General features: G+C 40.2%; 1 protein-coding gene across 2 annotated transcripts in view; it reads right to left on the bottom strand.

Annotated features, from left to right (window-relative positions):
• MRTFA (myocardin related transcription factor A) overlaps positions 1-19,446 on the bottom strand; it is a 97,462-nt gene that overhangs the window by 48,528 nt on the left and 29,488 nt on the right. The window contains exon 1 of one of the 2 annotated variants that reach the window (XM_074871101.1): positions 495-730. The exons of the other annotated variant lie outside the window; for it this stretch is intronic. Coding sequence (XP_074727202.1) covers positions 495-621 — 127 coding nt within the window. The 5' untranslated portion in view covers positions 622-730. Of the gene's footprint in view, positions 1-494; positions 731-19,446 lie in introns of those variants that run through there. 2 annotated transcript variants of the gene reach the window in all.

The raw sequence follows: 19,446 nt of genomic DNA, 5'->3' as shown, positions 1-19,446 counted from the left end.
AATCCCATTATCTAAAACAGAATCACATTTCGATATACACACCCCACTCCTTTCACACTCTCCAAAGAACATACTGAAACTTAAAACATGATACTCTATCTCCTTCAAGGCACAGTTGCCACTCCAAAACAAGCCTTTACACCTTTAATAAAACAGCCTTAAAAGATTGCTCACAAGAACCCTATAGACATACGGGAGAGGAAGAGATTTAAACTCTGAAATTAAAACTTTCAAATGCAAGTGAAATTGTCCCAAGGTCCAGGCACTGTAAATCACTACATACAGAGCTCCAGCCTTGCCCTGTGACATGCTTGTGAGCACACTCAGGGACAACAGGTCACAGGAGTCAGTGGGAAACCCAAAATCTGGACTACTGCCCAGAAAAGAAAAAGCAGGCAGATTCAATATGCAAGAGAAAAAGAAAAAAAAAGGAAAAACCCAACCCATAAACCAATTATACAGTGCCTACAACAAAGAAAGCAAAGCCTGCTAACCTTCTCGTAAGCTGTGGTATGAATCCTGATATGTGCTTGAACAGCTCTTCCCTTGCTTTGACACAGTCTCTGCAAGCGGCACAATCCCAACATAGGCAGGCTGGAGTGTCTTGGCTTTATCCAACATATTAGAGGAAATCCCTGGACCTGAAGGCAGATTCTGCAACACAGGAGGCGTCCCAGGCTAGTGGAAGGGGTGCTTAATCCTCACAAGAGACCCAACCGCAATCCCTTTCTACCAGGTTTCAGTCACTGCACCAAGCGGTAGAGTGGGAAAAAAAAAATTAGTTTACTGCTAGATTCCAAGGCTGTGCTTGCATAGGAACAGAGAGGTACTCAAGAAGCAGACAAATCCTGACAGCCAACATCTAAAGATTAAAATCAGCAAGGCTTTTGGCAAAACTTTTCTTCCTACTATCTCAAAGCTCAGACAAAAACTTCACTGTTTCAGCAAGCGGCTATAAGCATTCAGGATCCCAGTATGCAGAGCGGTGCTTATCAACAGATGCGTGGACTTCTTCGTGGGGCCACTTGCAGTAACAGCCAACCTCATTCACCCAAAATAGTGAACAGTTGGTTTCTCTACTCACACTACAGACACCTGCCAGACAGGCAATATCATGTGATTGAGCATTACCCTCTCCCCCTGCACCTCCTCATGCACACAATTAGGAGAACACCACCACTCTGAGTGCAGAAGCCACACTGCCTTTTTTCCCTTCCTATTTCAACTATTAGAAATGGAATTTTAGTTGTGGAGAAAACTAAACCGATAATCTGGGAAACAGAGTTCTTATGTGCAATAGCTCTCAGACTACATATAGGTAACAGCAAGCTACTTCTGTACAAGCACACGTTCTCACCTCTTCTTCCCTTAAATACTTTCTCACAACCTAGTAGAAACACTCTCCTGAAGATAATCTGCAGCCCCCAATCAATAACCCTCTACTACAAGCACTAAAACTTCAGAATCTGTGCTTGTATGGAGGCAGTCATCTCACCTGCAGCTTATTTAATGCACATCATGAACAGATGCCATATGGTTGACGAACTTTGGTTTTATCTACTGCCCAGCATGGTACTGGAATTGGAAGTGGACACGGAAAAGCATGCTCCATCTGAGCAACAGCCAGGAGGTACTCTCGCCAGTATAGCTGGTGGCTTTGTTGGTTTTTAATCTCACAAAGCATGCATCATAAAAGGTGTAATGAAGTCTGAGGAAAAAAAGATTAATAGTAATCAGTGTCATCCTACAAGCCTGAAGCAAAGACAGCCACATGGACATTACAAAAATGAGGTGAATACTCTAAACCCTACTGAAACAGTCTCCATTTCATATTCTGCACCCCCCACCCCCAATCAAGACCAAAATTTCTCGTCTCCAAACAGTTTGAGAGGCATCCAAGCCATTTTATAGAGCAAGGCTGGAGTAACAACAAGGGAAATACATCTCTAATAATGAAGCTCATATCTGAGAAAAATGTCATTCAATCAGATTTAAAAAACATGACTTTACACTCTGCACAAAACATTCTAACATATTTTTAAGTTACAAATTAAAACTAATATACAGAATTTCACATGTTTACTAAGTAATAATGCTAGATGGCATCAGTGACATTTCTGAGCACTTTCAACAGTACTCTTCTTACTCTGAAATGTTCAACCTTCACTCAGAAAAGAATCCGAACTCTAAAGTTCCTGTAGGTAAAAAAAAAAAAAATCTTTGGTGATAATTTAAAGCTCCATAATAGCATTATTCCTAAATTACTAGTGCATACTCAACACAAACTCTCATCTTAAATTTAGGATTTGTAAAAGTCAGGTAAAGGTTCAGTTTCACAATGAACTTTGGCCAGTAAGGTCAAATTACTGCATAAATAGATGAGCCCGCTTTTGCATGAGCATTAGCGGTCATAACTCCACAGAGAGCTGCTTCAGGAAGCTGATCTGGCAGACCGTAAGAGTACTAAAGCCAGGACGAGGGAGAAGAGGAAGAAACACACTGTCCAGATCTCCCCTTTCAGCAGCAACACAGAACTGCACACTGAATCAGACCTGATACTCTGTGCAGACAGGTCCCATAATTACTGTAAAAACTACAGAACAACTATCCTGTGCCAGACTGAGTCCTACTTTTGCTAGCAAGCAATACACCATCTGGATGGTGGAAATGACAAGATTCAGCTACAGAGGTCAAAGACTGCTATTACTTTGCCAACCAGGGCCTCTGAGCTAGCAGCTCACTACCTGGGAAACGTAAGCCAGTTGCTCCATCCAGCTGACTCGCCAATACACAGGTATTGCCAAAACAGTCCTAAGATGTTGCCCAAGTTCTGAAGACAATGACTTTAAGAACTGAAAGAAGAGGGGCCCCAAGTAGCTAATAGTACATGAAATATATTGCCAGTTTTGGCAATCTGATGATATAACCAATCCTCTGCTGCTATAATTGACAACTCTAACCTGATGAAGATTTGATCCTCTCAATGTATTATTGCAGAGCTCTAGCTATGTATGCAACATTCCTTTCTTTCTCTCCTCCTATGCAGAAAACAGCTTGGAAAGAAAAACACTGGATTGGTTCAAGGGTAGGCAGATAAATATACTCTTTGCTGAGCAAGATATTCTAAAATTTTATCCTACAGCATCAAATTTGTCCTACAGTATTATTTAGTGTTCTAAAAGAGATCTGGAAGTCTGATCAATAATCACATGAACAGAAATATCAGTGCACTGTAAGAACAAGTAAGACCTGATGAGTAACTTTGACAGTTACTTTGGAAATCAGCAGGGTAGATGGAAAAGTCTGTTTCACAGCAGAGGTAGGATTTCCAACAACAGTTTCAGTTGCTTAACCACTCAAGAAAAGTAGGATCAATCCACACCAATGCATGTCCAACATTCAGTGTCTTGCACAAGCTTTACCCTGGAAATGGCAGCAGTGCTGTTGGCAGAAAGATCACCTTTACCAACAGGACCTAGGTATTTCCACAGATTTCTGGTCTAGAAAACATCGGGCCCAATTTTCATAATCTGTTGATGAGACATATTGAGCCTTACATCCTTTGACTTTCAAGTGTGAAATGAGATACAGACTGTGGGGATGTATTCTTCCTCAAGATGCTGCATTACTATTTATACCCTCATACAGAAATAAAAAGAAATATCAGGTGCACAAATGGCTTGCACAGATACTGCTGCTAGTTCTGAGGCCTGGTGGGCACAGAATGCAATACTTGTATTTAAATGTCAGTTATCATTACCTGCTCACTATTTTGAATGAATTAATTAACTTTCTCTTATTTTTCTATCCTTAAAAGCCAAGACAGCATACAAGCAGCAGCTTTTTCAAATTCCCATTCCGTGCTAGAAGAGAAACATGGAAGAGTGAACCACCTCCAAGTTAAGTTCTAACCCTGCTGTAGATATTTGACCTCTAAATTCCAGAAGCACACAAAAATTTACTTGTGCAAAGTTAGCATCAGAACTGCAAGGTGCTACAGCTTAAAGCTTGCTACACCAAAAGGATCACTCTCAGTTTACCTTCTGCCCTTCTCCCTGCCATGCACTCTCAGCTTCCTTAATACCAGTTCTGACATTCATCTGGTATCTTAATAAAGCAATTCAACCTATTAAACATCAATACCAACAGGTGGGATGAGCACCACAGCTGGTGGCTGGTGAACACAGCTGGGGAGAGAGGTGCTACACTCATAGGCTAGACTTTGTATCAGCCCAGCTGTAACACAGAACTGCATCACTAGTCTTATCCCAAAAAATTAATGTATTCTTTAAATTCAAATTAATGAGCAGATAGAAAAATGTGCTTACCCCCCCCCAACTTAAAATGTGCATTTTTTGCCTCCTGTCACCTCCAGTCCTCCCTGCAGCTCAATGCAGGTTCTCTATTACTGGGGGAAGAAAGACAATGTTCTCAGACAACACAATGTCTGCAAGGTTCTGCATGCACACAATTTAGTGATGAAATATAAACAATGTACTACTAAACAGCTACAATATATGCTCACTCAGGAAACATGAGAAAGACCTCAGTTGAGGTCAAAGCCAGATGAACCCTCAGAAAGAAATATGAGCCCACTACATTTGAAGATCTCTCTGATATTTCTAGCAAGAAGACAAAATCTGGAAAAATAACAGAATGCTGCACCTACATCACTGCAAATCTTTGATGTCTTATGACTCTATTCATTTTATAATTCAAAATAAATACAGACTTCACACTGACACTTGTGTCGTTTACTTTTTCTCAGCTAAGGATCACATTTATGTAATGTGAGTTTGCTTTGGATATTCCCAGGATCCTGCCTCCCACCAACAATGACCTTCAGGAAGAGGCAGAAACGCCAGGCTGGGAGCACTGTACATTCTTGCTTCTCCAGTTCTCAGGAAGAGCCTGAAGTTTACATACTCTTATCTGTTCAACTAGCTGGTGACAGCTAGTGATGCCAGTCAGCATTCAGAAAACTCCTAGACATGACAGGTAGCCAAAGGTAAACCACATGCAGATGTAAAAAAAGGCAACAGTAACAAGCATGCCTGGGAACCTGGACCTTTGCCGTAGCTTTTGAGAGGCTCTTCAGTCCCCCAACCCACTCTGGGATATACCACCACCCCCACTTTTGGCAAGTTGGCTGTCATTGAGCTGTAAATACTGTGAGTTGAAAGCATAAAAATAGCTGCTGCACAGGCTGGAAAACCTATCAGATGATGTCAAGGCGCATTTTGAGCCCTCCCCTCCCCCCCCTCCCACTTCCTTTCCTATGTCACTTTCTCATTACCTCACTGTCTCTAATTCTGAAAGTGCTTCTCTCTGCATCTTTCAGCTGCCAAAGTGAACTTTACACAGCAGCTAGAGCCAAATCAACCCCCAGCACATATATAAACTCTGCCACCCACCCCATTCCTTGGGATTCAGCCAAGATGTCCATTTGCCTTTCCCTGAAAACATGCGCATGAAACCCACAATCCCTATCTGCAAAACACAGGACTGAGAAGAATCAGTTCATCCCAAGGAATGCAACGCTGATCTGCATTTGATTAACTCCACAGATAAGCAGTTACCAACCAGCAAGGCAAGTCAACATTGTAAGTGAGGTGTGGAGAGACAGCAGCAGTGATGTCCCATCCCCCTCTCCCTAACACTGAGTCACTCAGTCCTGCCTCTCTCCCACACTCCACAGACCTGAGAAGGAAGGAGAGGCAGAAGGAGGAAGCCAAAATCTTTGCTTTTCCCACCTCTCCTCTCCCCAAACCAAGAACTCACTTGGTCAGTGTTGCTGACCAAAGGTCACCTGCAAAGAGACCAAGGCATTATTGCTACAAGGGCAGAAAAGAAGGTAAGGAGAGAAAGGAAGGGAAGCAGAGATGTTGGTTCACTTATGGTCCATGCCTCTCCTCCCTCCCTCCAGGACCTGTCATAATGAGGAAGCAAGGGATGATACAGAGAAGGAAATGGCCCAGAAGTCTGCCCTACTCTAGATCATACCAAAACAAAAGCATTATGCAGCACATGCTACTAACATTACTACATGGGAGCGTTACACCTGTTCACGTGTCATCTACACAGCCAAAGAAAGCACTGCAGCTTTTAAAGACAAGTTGGTTAAATTCACTTTGTGGTTTTTTTGACTTGGATTTTATTTTGAAAACCACTGGCAACAGTTCTGTCAATGCCATCCTTTCGAAAGCTGGACATACACTCCTTGACTACAAAATGGTGTTGCCTATGTAGAGATTTCTATCCAAGAGAAGAAATGGAACTAGTAGGTGATTTCTCTGGCTAATGTAGTGAAAAGACTCTCTCCATAGCAGAAAATTTCACAGTAGAGGGCAGGAGGAAAGTGGAGGGATTAAGACAAAGTTTTATAGCTAGCTCCCAAAAAAATGCAGTCCACTGTACATACAAAACAAGCAAACAAAAAAACCCCAAGCAAGTAAATTAAGAACACATATCCAAACACATTTTATTTGTTATTTTTACCATTTTGGTTAATAAATTCTGGTTAGATGCAAACACTGCTGCATACCTCTTTATAGTTCAGTTACTAGCCCTTCTTCAAGTTACGATCCCCTGCTGAGCCCCCAGAACTGGTTGTATGAACACTCTCTCTGTTCCAGTGCAAAGTTAGAAAGATTAGCTCAAATTACCTTTGCTAAGCCAACGAGCTTCACAGTGAGAGCTCACACATCAAGCACGGCATCTCAAACGTGGGGCAGGTATCTCCAGTGGAGGGGCTTAACTGAGAGTTGCTCCACCAGGAATTGCAACAGAATTTCCATATATTCCTTTAGTTCAGCTATTACCCATACTGCTAAAATAATTGCTTAAGACCAAAGGAAGTAACAGATCCCTGCTCTTACCTAAGCACAATAGTTTACCTGTTATAAAAGAATCAAAGGTTTCAAGCCAGAGAGAGTCACCCAAGATTCAACAAAGTTAAAATTGTTCTTATCAGCCTTCCCACCTACAGTTAGGCCTGCTAATTCACCGACATGTTCGCCAAATAACTTTAACCTCTCCAGGGGTAGGCAGATGTGCTCACACACACACATGCAGATGTGCATTTCCCCACTACCACCACCGCACACAGGCAGGAACTTCCAGAGATTGCAGGAAGACTGACACGTGAGTAAGTATACGCTGTGCCCAGTGAAGAACACTGAGCACAAGAGATCAGACTTTTCAAAACATTTCCTCTTGCAGATATTCTAAGCTTTAATTTAAACCACTATGAACAAATGAAAACAGAAAAACCCAAAACATTTGGGTTTGGTCTTGAGAGCAGAAAATAAGAGGAAGTTCTGGCTGCCAGACCAAAGGCGGGTAGCGAGCAGGACAGAGCGGAAAGGGTGCAATTTGAATTTGTCTTAAAACAGAAATTTCTTTTTAGGAGAGAATAACTAGGAAAGGACAGGAGAAAGATACCCTTCTCCTCATGTTAAGGCATGTCTAAGAGTTTAAGAAGTTATGTCACTAATTCCTGTGGTTGTTGAGCAGAAGATATCCTACACTTCTCCCTCCCACATCCTTTCAGCTTCTGGCAATAAAAGGTTTCTTCTCTATCAAACCTTCCTGCTGCACAAAGGGGCTACCCGCAAACACTTGGAAAATGAGGTCTATTTTTAAACTACCCAAGCAAGAGAGGAAACAGCCAGGCTGTGCTCAATGTTCATGCACTGCTTGTGAACAGATTAGCAAACCCTTCATTTTCTTCTCAGTTTATACTAGCAGAATAGTTACTAAGTAAACCCTCACTACAGGATTATGACTTTTGCCCAGAAAGCTACTGTTCCTTCTCCAAACACATCAGTTACATGGGCAATAACAACATTGCTGAGGCTCCATAGACAATTATCCTTGGCTAATCTGATACAGAATTGCAACAATTCTTTAGCTACAATATAAAATAAGCCTGAGAATGTCAAGGCATGCAACCATTTAATCTCATGGAATAGACTGCACTGATCCTGGAAAGGCCTTCCAGGATCTAGTATGGACTCATCCCCCCTTCACACATGCAGACCTTTCAGACCTTAAGTGCAACATAAAGCACAAATCTCAAGAGGGAGACAGCGTGAGACTGGATTTGGGATAGTTTTTACCTGGATGCCACTAAATTATTTAGCTTTTGATTAGCAGGAAAAATATCCTGGTTACGCTATGGTGGAAGGAGTCCTTTAATGCCTTCATGGGATTCACTTCAGGAAGATGCAGTTTTGACAGTACTACCATTCCTTCTCCATAGACTACATTTTTAAGTAAATCATATTCTGCATTAACCAAACCAAAGATTTTCCTTGAAGCTGTTCAAATCTATAACAGAAGACAGACTCTTGGTATGAAATGTACAACTTCTCCTAGTTCATACATCATTTGTACCTCTCCCCAGTGATTTGGTCACAATACTCAGAGGTACCAGACCAAAACATAGTCTTTTCCTCAAACAACCTGAATTGACCTAAAATATTCATGCGATTCACAATTAATCACACTTTCCAAGCATTTGAAAAGAACAATGTCTGGAAAGAAAAGCACACCAAAACCCAGGCTCAAGCAAGAAACTTGCTTTTTTGCACAGACACAGCCATAAAGCCAAGAGCTTCCTTCAATGAAAACCAGGGTGAGCTGCCTTGCTTTACTACTTGGTACCTCAGAGTAAGTTCACAGGTACAGGGAATTGCCACAAAACATAACACTGTAGCTTTATATCCTAAATTTAGCCTGCACATATCCATGTGCCAAATCTCTGCCCCAAAGACCTTTTCACATATGTGAGACTGCAATTTTTTATGTGCCCATGATACTGCCATCACTGGCAAAAGTTTAAGACAGAAAAGATTTTAGGGAGGTATGAAAAGCACAATAAAATACTGCACATGGTTTGAGCTGACCTATGTAATTACCCAAAAGAAGGGTACGGGGGTGGGAGCAAAGACACAGCCTTCTTTGCAAGGAGCATGATTACATTTAAAACAAGTTTTATCTCATATCCAAGAGTGCTGGTAATCCCAGCCATGAAAGCAAAGAGAAAAGGCAAGTAACCAGAAGGGTGTATCCTCTTCTGTCGTCCTAGCAAAACCTGCCAAATCTCAGGAGTTTTAATCCCCAACTGGCTTAAAAGCATTGTAAGGCATGTAGCCTAAGTGCTTATAACTGTAAAGATAACTGTGCTTGGAACATTATGTTCTGATTCAGGCCTCAGCTTTCTGTTCTGCTTCCCTCCTCCTAAATCTGTGAGCTCACCTGAAACAATATGCAGAGAAGTCTCTTCAGTCACTATCTTTCATCAGCTGCCTGGTAGTACTTTAAGATCTGCTTTTGAGATTTTGTATGAGTTACCAGAACTCATCAGTCAGAACCCCGCATTTATAGATTCTAAACAATTCAATTCTGTTAAAAACCCTTTGGTTTGATAAACTGGGTTAAAACAAGTAGAGAGATGTACACGTAACACAGGGTCTCTCTGTCAGAACTGGAATTAGAAATTCTAGCATCCTTCCTTGGCTACCGAATCTATTTTATGAATCCAGACACAAGACAGAGACCATTAAAGTGTGACCGCAAAAAAGAAAACAAGTTGATCTAACTGAATAGACAGATATGCAACTGAAAAAGATACATTTTTTATATGCCTGCCAGTTCTTATGATTTGACAGGACTTGGCTGCTCACTCCCAATACATGTAACAGCTGCCTTAACAGAAGTCACTTACAAACAAACTCTTTAGAACAAAAACAATTTTAACAGTATAGATATTGCCATATGCTTACTTTTCGCAACTATGCTATAGTAAATCCAGAATTTACTATAAACTCACAATTCTCTCCTATCAGAAAATATTTTTGCCTGAGCTATTAGGCAAAACCATCTTTAGGTTTGAGCTACAATGTGGAGAGACAAGACATGGCAGAAGAGAGTAGTCAATATTGTCTTCCCTGACTTAGTGAGGCTTTTGACACTGTCTCCTATGACAATGACAGATCCTCATAGAGAAGCTGATGGAGGCATGAGCTGGATGAGGAAACAGTGAGGTGGATTGAAAACTGGCTGAATAGCCAGGCCCAGAGGGTACACCAGCACAAGCTGGGGGCCAAGCGGCTGGAAAGCAGCTTGGCAGAAAAGGACCTAGGGATCCCGGTGGACACCAAGTTGAACATGAGCCAGCCATGTGCCCTTGGGACAAAGGCAGCTAATGGTGACCTGGACTGCATTAGGAGGAACATTCCCAGCAGAGCAAGGGAGGTGATCCCTCCCCTCCACTCAGCTCTGGTGAGGCCACACCTGGAGTGCCATGTCCATTTCTGGGCTCCCCAGTACAGGAGAGACATGGACATACTGGCAGAGTCTAGCAAAGGGCCATGAAGATGAGGAGGGGACTGGAGCATCTCTCCTACGAGGAAAGGCTGAGAGCACTGGAACTGTTCAGCCTGGAGAAGAGAAGACTCAGGGGGATCTTATCAACCTGCAAGGAGGATACAAAGAAGACAGAGCCATGTTCTTCTCAGTGGTGGACAGTGACAGGACCAGAGGCAATAGGAACAAACTGAAACACAGGAGGTTCCCTCTAAACATCAGGAAATACTTTTTTTTTTTTACTGTGAGGGTGACTGAGCACTGGCACAAGTTGCCCAGGGAGGTTGTGAAGTCTTGATCCTTGGAGATATTCAAAGGCCATCTGGACATGGTCCTGGCCAACTGACTCTGGGTGGCCCTGACTGAGCAGGGGGGTTGGAAAAGATGACTTCCAGAGATCCATTCCAACCTCAACCATTCTGTGATAGATGTGTAACCACCCTTTTTCCAGCAGCTTGCTTGTCCATTCATAGATAATTAACAACTTCAGAATAAAAACAAACAAAAAAAATTCTAATATGACAAACCTCATTCTGGGGAAATGCACACATTTTTAATGTTCTAAGAAATCACCCACTTCTAATTTCATACATTTCTTAATTATTAGAGTCTATCACACACTGTATATTCTTCCTTGCTGCCTGATTTTTTCTCTCTCCTAGACTTACTGTCCAGCTACTGCCAGTTTACTGGTTTCATGATCTAGTGTTCAGCAGTTTTCTCATCATACTGATGACTTCAGAGTTGAAATTGTTTCTCTTCTACCTTACTCAGTTTCACTATTCACTACAGACAGTTTGAGTAATGTTACCCAAGACAGATGAAATAATCTAGCATCTTGCTCCACTTATCATTCCTTCTTTTTGATGGCTCTAGGTTTCATAAGAAAGTTCATTGAGTTAAGCTCACTGATCAGGCCGAAAACTTTTTTTTTTAATGGCTTTGTTTTCAAAACTGAATTAGACTGCTCACAAAAAAGTCCAATCATCCAAAATCCAAGCTAGCTGGGGCTAAGCATCAGGTGCACTGAGCCGCTAATGATGAAAAACAGGAGCAAAGAAAAGTCCAGTGCCTTCCCCTCCCTTCCACTGGTCATGACAAATCATTGGGTCAGTTCAAACTGTTTCCTGTTATTTCACCCTTGAGTCAAGCTTCTTCATTTTAGTTTCAATCTCTTTGCCATAAAGAGATTGGACCCCAAGAGACAAAGCTACCACACTTCTGTTTGGAATATCCTGAAGATAAACATACAAGCATGTGCTGTGTAGATTGCAGAGCATGTACAATAAATCCAACACCCTGTGGATGTGTCAGGATTACTCTCTGTACTACAAGCGCCCTATATACTTAATTTGCAAAATCACATCATTTTCAAGATACATTAGATTTATTATGATTGTGCTGCAGAAACACCTGGGATTTCTGAACATCTTCTGCCCTCTCAGATAACGGAGTGTAGTTCCAGCAAGGTAGCCAGACATCTGCAAATTCTGCACAAGTCTTAGAAGAACACCTGTGGTTGAGATGGGGTGGGATGGGGGAAGGAACTGTACAATCTGGGAACATATATATGACATATAGTAGTCATACCAAAGTTTACAGGGAGAGGCAGTATCTGTTAATAGATCAAACCTCTGGAAATAAAAGCTCCCACCACAATTTTGGCCCCTAGCTCTCCACAACCAACTCATGCTTCAAGGTTAAGTCTGAAAACTCCTGTACCACAATGCTTTTTTGGGATGAGCTTCTGCTATCAGCATCATGAAACCATCGTTACATGAATAAAATTATGCGCAGCCAGCCTCCTTATACAAATTAGAGAGAACTACTTAAGCATTTGATAATGCCAGAATTATGATCTTAGGACAGCTTTTCCCCGTGCAGCCTCCCACACTTTTCCGTCTTCTGCCCCCAACTCTTCTCTCCTCCTCCCCTAAACCAGTTACTCACCATTCTTCACGAAAGAACTAATTTTTCCCTCCTCGCTCTGCAAATTATTAGCTACTCAAAACTCTAAATCAAGCTCTGCAATCTCCTGTCCTAATTAAATCAAAGGAAAGAGTAGTTCACATAAATAACATTTTCAAGATCTAGTTTCAGCTTCTAGATTTTGCAGCAAAGTTTCCAGTCCTGCTTCAAGGCCAGAAGGTTAAACGTTTCTCAATGACGCAGGCTCCCTTAGTGAGAGAGTGATGAGGAAGTGGTCCAAAAAAACCTCATTCTTCCCAGGCACTAAATCAACAACCACAGCAAACAGTGAGTGCCCCTCTCCGAGGAAAACTGGGAGGAGCGGAGCAGTCTCTTATTATAAGCAGTCAACTTAGTCTGCCACTACAATGCAAACGCCCAGTACAAAGAGGAGCAGCAAACAAAGCATAACAAAAGAAAAGAAGAAAAAAACCCAGAAATGAGATTGTGTGTAGTACATTTAAAGTTATTTGGAAATTAAAAAACAAAACAAAAACCCACTTCTGTAGAATACTGCATTTCTGCTTAAAATTGCTATTCTTTTCTGGTCCATTTGGGTTGCCAGTAACCTTCTAGTTTAAACTTAAAAGCTGCTTTGAACTTTAAATGGACTGAAATTTTCCTGCCTGAAAGACCACTTTTCATACACTACACTGTTCCAAACACTCAAATGTTAGTCCCTGCACTTTCAAGATAAGATTAGCAATAGAGGTTTCTCCATACAGAGCCTACTAATCTGGATCTTGTTCTTGCTCAGTTTGAGGTAACATGGGGTCAGCAAAGGCATACTGCAAAGCGTTTTCTGTTTATTTCAGCTTTTAGTGAAAGAATGTTGAAGGCTCTAAGCCTTGGGAATGTTTTGCAATAAGTCAAGCTCAAGGTACTTTCTGAAGAGCTTAACCAAAAGTTTTTGGATTTGTGATTTTTAACTAGTGGTAACCTCAGTGTCAGATAGTAACTTTAATAAATCAAAGCTAATCAATTTATTTTTAAAAGGCATATATTTAATTTGAGTTGACATTACTGAACGCAAAATCCAAGTCTCAAATATTGAAAGATATACACAAGGCAAACCAGCTTCAATCAGAGTATCTGCGGGGGGGGGGGGGGGGGGGGGGGGGGGGGCGGGGCAGAAATCACATCAAGGTCACTTATTACAGGCTGATCAAGCTAGCTTCTGAGAAAAAACAATCAGGGCAAAGAAAATGGAAAAGACTATAAAGAACCATAAATACATTTCTCAACCTACTTCTCACACTGGATAATTAAATAGGTTCCTAACCTGCTGGGATTCCAATGCTGTGCATAATGCCTGGGAAGTATCATTAACATTACTTAGAGGTTCCGATTTAAAATAAGCATCAGGACAGAAAGATACAAACCAGTATTCAGCAGGTCACAACAGCAGCCACCACTTTAGCACTTGCCTACTTCAGGATACTGGAAGTGGATGAAGCTTCTTTAGTGAAAATATTTCACCTGCATTAAGATTTGCTTCAGTTTAACTACAAAAAGCTATTTGGACTAAAAGACGCTGACACACATGCTCATTTAATATTGAAAACCAGAAGATTTTTAACCACAGAGAGAAATTCTAGGAAAAGCTTTCCAGCATGAGATTTCTCACTCACCAGCAACTAACACTTTTTAAAATGGTGCTCAATAAAATTGCAAAGGGGAGTATATGACCTGATTACATAAAACAGCAGGGGAGTGGGCTCTGTGACCCTGAAGGGTAATTCCAGTTCTGTTTATTTATGACTCCTTACCTACTTAAACTATTGCTAAGTTATACAACATTTTTAAACCACACCAAAGTTAATCAAAAAAGGGAGCTGTGCCAACATTATTAAACTTCTTTCCTATATTGATCCTGTTATTAAAATTCTCTTGTCAAAGAACTTGAGGGGAGAGGGGGCAATATTTCTTCCATTAAGATAAAGATTCTAGTTTCACCTCCATAAAGCTGGGATCATGTTTCCTTAGTCACAAATGCAAAAAAGGTTCAGGCCACCTCAAGATAACCAGCTGAGGTTTCTCCATTTGTCTCTTCTTGGAAGAGCCCTAAGGTCAGAACAGCAGAGGGTGCTGTAAGTCTGAACTGAGGTACATCAGCTCAGCAACAAGAAGCATCCAGATGTGACACAAAGCTGTAGGTTACCTCAGGTTTTGGGGATTGTTTTTTTGTGGGGTTTTTTGTTTGGATTTTGTTTGGGTTCGGGTGAGGGTTGTGCTGCAGGAGTCGTTTGAGACTGGTAAAAGCAGATGGCAAAGAGTTAAATATTAAAATTTATCTATGTCGGTTTCCACATAACATCAATCAACAACATCAGAGACATTCCCAAAACCTCAACAGTCACCTATAATCCCCCCACTGATCTATACAGCTCTGGGCACGCATTAGAGCCTGATTCATATTGAAGCTTAGATATATAAAAAAATCATATTTTAATGCCTATAATCAAAATGTGGACTGGACATTAATCCTATTATTACAAAAAAAATGCTGCATCTAAACCCTAATGTAAATTTCTGCCATCACACAGAAATGGAAGCTTGAGCCCTTCGTTAAACATTAGTCATCTCCTAAATCTGGCAAACTTTGGATAGCAAGGAGTAACCAGGTAACTGGAAGACCGAACGGATGTGTGTCTGCACTGTATCCCTTTAGGCAAAGCATGCGTGATGTAATCATCATACCAGTTTAGAGCGACTCAGCATAACACACGTTCAGATATTAATCCAGAACCTAAATTAGTGGCAGGCCACAAAGATGACTATGATCAGTCTGAGCCACAAGATAACAATGATCAGTCTGAGTCTATTTAAATAATCATTAAGTACTTTTTATACAATCGTGCCTAAAGACCCCAAATAAGAAGTTGATTTAAATAATTCTTTTTTACTTCATTTTGCTCATGCACTTGAACTATGTTCCTAAAGAAAGGTAGATTCATCTTCATCATGTAAATGAATGGGTAACACACAGAATATGATGGCAACAATTAAATAGGGCCCATTATACATAATGCATTAATTTTGCAGCCAAGAAGACTCTGCTTTGATTAAGGTTACAGCATATAAAACCTGACATCAGGTTATGTGCATTTTAAACTGTCATTTAGTTTTTAACAGCAATTGGTGAATGATACAAAAAAATGCAGTATGGTGATGACAGTCTTAGATGACAACCTCACTGGAAACTGGTTAAAATGCACACACACACCCCTCCCTTAAAGTTATTTCTCAATAGTTACAATTTAAAGTAAGCTGGAGCCATAAGTAAGGTTAGGAAACAAAGCAGTTGGTGAATAATTGTTTTGTGTCTACCACATCTTTTCTGTTTTAGAACAAATGCAGCCTGTGTCTGCCCTTGCAAGTTCATCTTAGTTCACAGAATGGATAAAGACAAAAAGCCACCTGGGTGATTTCTTCCTACTCCCTCTTTCTCAACCTGCAGTTGAAACTCACTGCATAAAATGAACAGAGTATTTTCAAAGCAGATAGAGAAAAAAATACTATTTTTAAAAGGTAATTTAAGACTTCAACAAATACTCACTACAGGTTTTCATAGATTTCCAGCAGTTTCTTGTTTAAATTTAAAGTTGTCAGTAGAAATAGATAATGCTCAACCAAGTGATTCTAATGAGTAGTCTTTATTGTAGGCTGTCATTCTTGACCAAAAAAACCCATCCTTTATGTATTTAGTTTCAGCACAATCCTTTAACTCTAGTTTGGCTAATACAACAGCACATTGATTTGATTACTCAATGGTTAATCACAGGGATAAAAGGCAGCAAAAGGTTATGTTCAAATCTTTCATGAATGGAATAACTCGGTAATGTGCAGCTTACAGTTGTGCACTCCTCACTCCATGTCTTGTAACAGCCAGCTGAGAACTTCATGTAGTTAGTAGCTCTAGCATAAAAATTTCCATATTTAAAGCTGACTTCAGGAACATCCCATTTGCTGCTTCGGAAAGAATTCCCACTGCATGATGACGACGAAGCTCACATAACTTTGTTCAGTCTTTGGATCACATGCAGGATTCTGGTTAAAAGCCAGTGAAGAGTCACTTTATCACTACTCAGAATATACACATCTCAGGGAACTGTACCAGCAACCAGGGAACTCTTTACACTCCCCAGGAACTTGCTACCTAGATACAAAAGGTTACATTTCCAAATGCCATAGATTCCAAACTGAAATCAAAAGTTCTATTTCTAAAGTGGTGATGATGCAAACTATAAAGCTAGGAGTGTTTTCCCCTCACCTCCACCCTCCAAAAGCAAAAGCAAAATCCTGATTGTGTTGATTCAAGAACTCATTGAAATCTTGAAATTCCAAGTTGGGGTGAAGAAAAAAAAAAATGTCTGTAGTTTAAGTTCTACTATTGAAACAAAATTAAATGCCAAAAACTACAGGAAAAAACTCACAACTAGAAAAACCTCTTACTAGGAAATGAAAACAACAGTAAGGAAAAAGTCCTACTAACAGGTGCTTGAAAAAGACAAGATGAAATTATAAGGCATTTTAATGCATGAATGAGAGGCTACTCTTATAAGTACAAAGAGCCAGCACTGAATTTAAACTTTATTTAAAACAGGAAATAGAAAACCAACCACAAAAACTGCAGCTCTGACATTTGTTACTCCTGAAAGAGCTGAAGAGGGAGACACCTCCTTCCATGAATACGCAGACATGCTGAACCCTTTCTTCCCATTAAAAGTAGTTTAGCAGCTGACATCCCTAAAGCACTTCAACTTACATACTTTAAAGAGGGAAGAGAAAAAGCCTGGGAGGGGAGGGTGTGTTTTGAAAGAATGAATGGGATCAGCATCAGTTTGTCCTAAACTGAGTTTAATATATCCTTAAATCTGCTGAAGTAGTTCAAAAATGCAACTTGCCCCCTGAAAACGAGTGGGTTTACATTCGATTCAAGATGACACTAATTTTCAGCTGAAACAATTGTTCCTTTTTCACAACCAGTTGGATACAAAGCAAATTAAACCAGAGAAGTCAAGTTTTATCCACTATAGAGAACTGAATTACTTCTATGCTCATTTACAGTGCTGACTTCAAAACAACACTTCTTTTGTTCTCTAAATAGGCACGGAAAAAAACCTCTTGTTCATCTAAACCGCACTTCTAACAGTTCAGAACAACCTGATTCTGGTTTGCAAACCTGGCTCGATCTCTAATATTTTTTAATATTCTAAGCTTTGTTTCAGCAGGTTAATGGAACAACATATCAAAAACCCAAAGATGCTATCCAATAGATCAGTCCATGTTGAAGAGTTCTTAATTTTTTTTCAGTATACTTACAGAAAGAAACTTAAGATCACACAGACAATTATTAATGTGTAACATATATCAAGACAGTGTAAATCACAGTATAGTGCACAGAAACAAACCAATGCTATCCAGAACAGTAAATGAAGAAGGTTATAAGAAGAGCAAAATTTAGAAGTGGAATTCATTAGCAAAAGTAGCCATTTGGCCAAGTGCTAATGTCCATTAATTCTGGCAATGTGTTGTTAGACTCTAAGGAACCCTAAGTGGCCATAACTCTTATCTATCCATGCAAAACATCTGCAAAAAATGATCGGAAATTTAAGGTTTATGTATCTGGCTGATTGCACCTCTGCATGTGTACTGCACACACTTTTCTGCCCAGCCACCTGATAGAAGTCATAAAAAGAAACTTGTGAACAATAATAACTAAAATAAAAATGAAATTATCTTTGAAAGTTTGTATTTGCCATTTAAGCACAAAATTTGCACAGAGATGCCAGCAGCACATGCAAGACTCCTGAGATTTCCCTAACTTGTGTAAGTCCCTCTCATGACTGTTCAAAAACAGTTTTAAGTGTTACTGGATTGTAGATTGTGTCAAAAAAAAAGTATTCTTCTTGCACTCTTCCCTCTTAATTTAAAAAAAAAAAAAAGAAAAAAGAAAAGAATATTCATGACTCATTCTTTCAATGGGTCAAACAGTCTGTTACAGAACAAAGCCAGGTCACATCAACAAACTATTCAGTCCATATCTTGACCGAACAGTGACCAACAGTAAAAGAATTTGCAAGATCTTCATATGGGATAATTAGGTAGTGGCATGAAAAAACACAAAGGCTTCAGGGGAACAAAAAAAGAGGCTACATAGGGAGATTAGGTTGAAGTAGATAATGGGAAGGAAACAGCATGCTTTTGGAATCAGCAAATAAATATAAAGAAAACAAATGAGTCAAATGCTGAGAGAGTCAAGGCTGCAAAAAGGACCAAGTGACTCTTAGAGAAAAACCCTAATGAGGGAGCTCCCATTGTTAAGAGCTTGGTATAGACCTACACATCACATCAGCTTCATTTGCAACAGAATGAAAACATGCAAACTGGCACAGGCTGTTTCCAAAACTGTACTCTTGAATACGAATGTAGAATTTTGCCTCACTGTGTATGACTGCTCTTTGAATGACTGGGTCAGTAATGACATAGTTCTTCAAAAAAGTTCACTATTCCAATGAGATGCCAAATACAGCAATTAGGTTTCTGCTCTTATTTTCACCATTATTTCTGGGTCTACTGCCTTTCTGAAATGTCATTTCATCCTGATTTTCATGTTTACATTTTCTTCCTCAGCTGTCATCACTTGCATTGATTTTTTACTCTTCCCTTTTTCAGTTTGACAGGTGTGTTTAATTTTTTATGGTTAATACAATGTGCACCTCACTAGTCATATTGTTCCTGCTTCACTTATGTTTTGTTCTGAAGAACAGTCCCTCCCTGCTTAAGCTATTCTGCTCCCAGAATAGTGAAGTTGTATTCTCCCCCTCGGTTCTTTCTCTAAAATAGTAAGAATGTCTTCTCATCTTTAGTATCAAAGGTGCTGCTTTTTATGTGCCCACCAACATGGAATACAAACATTATTCCCTATGTCAGCTATGGCTTCAGACACTGTTACTTCTTGAGTGGACTCCCATTAGTAGCCAAGCATTAAATAAGCAGAGTCTTACAGCCTGCACGCTTTAATAAGGTTTGGTCTATGAAATGCAAGCTGTGTAAGGTCTATTTATTACCCAGCTTAGGCCATGATTCTCCTACTTCTTCAAT

Source organism: Strix uralensis, chromosome 5 (genome assembly GCF_047716275.1).
Source record: "Strix uralensis isolate ZFMK-TIS-50842 chromosome 5, bStrUra1, whole genome shotgun sequence".
NCBI classification, from domain to species: Eukaryota; Metazoa; Chordata; class Aves; order Strigiformes; family Strigidae; genus Strix; species Strix uralensis.
Note: the sequence above shows the minus strand (reverse complement) of the source record. Positions and strands in the feature narration are given on the sequence as shown.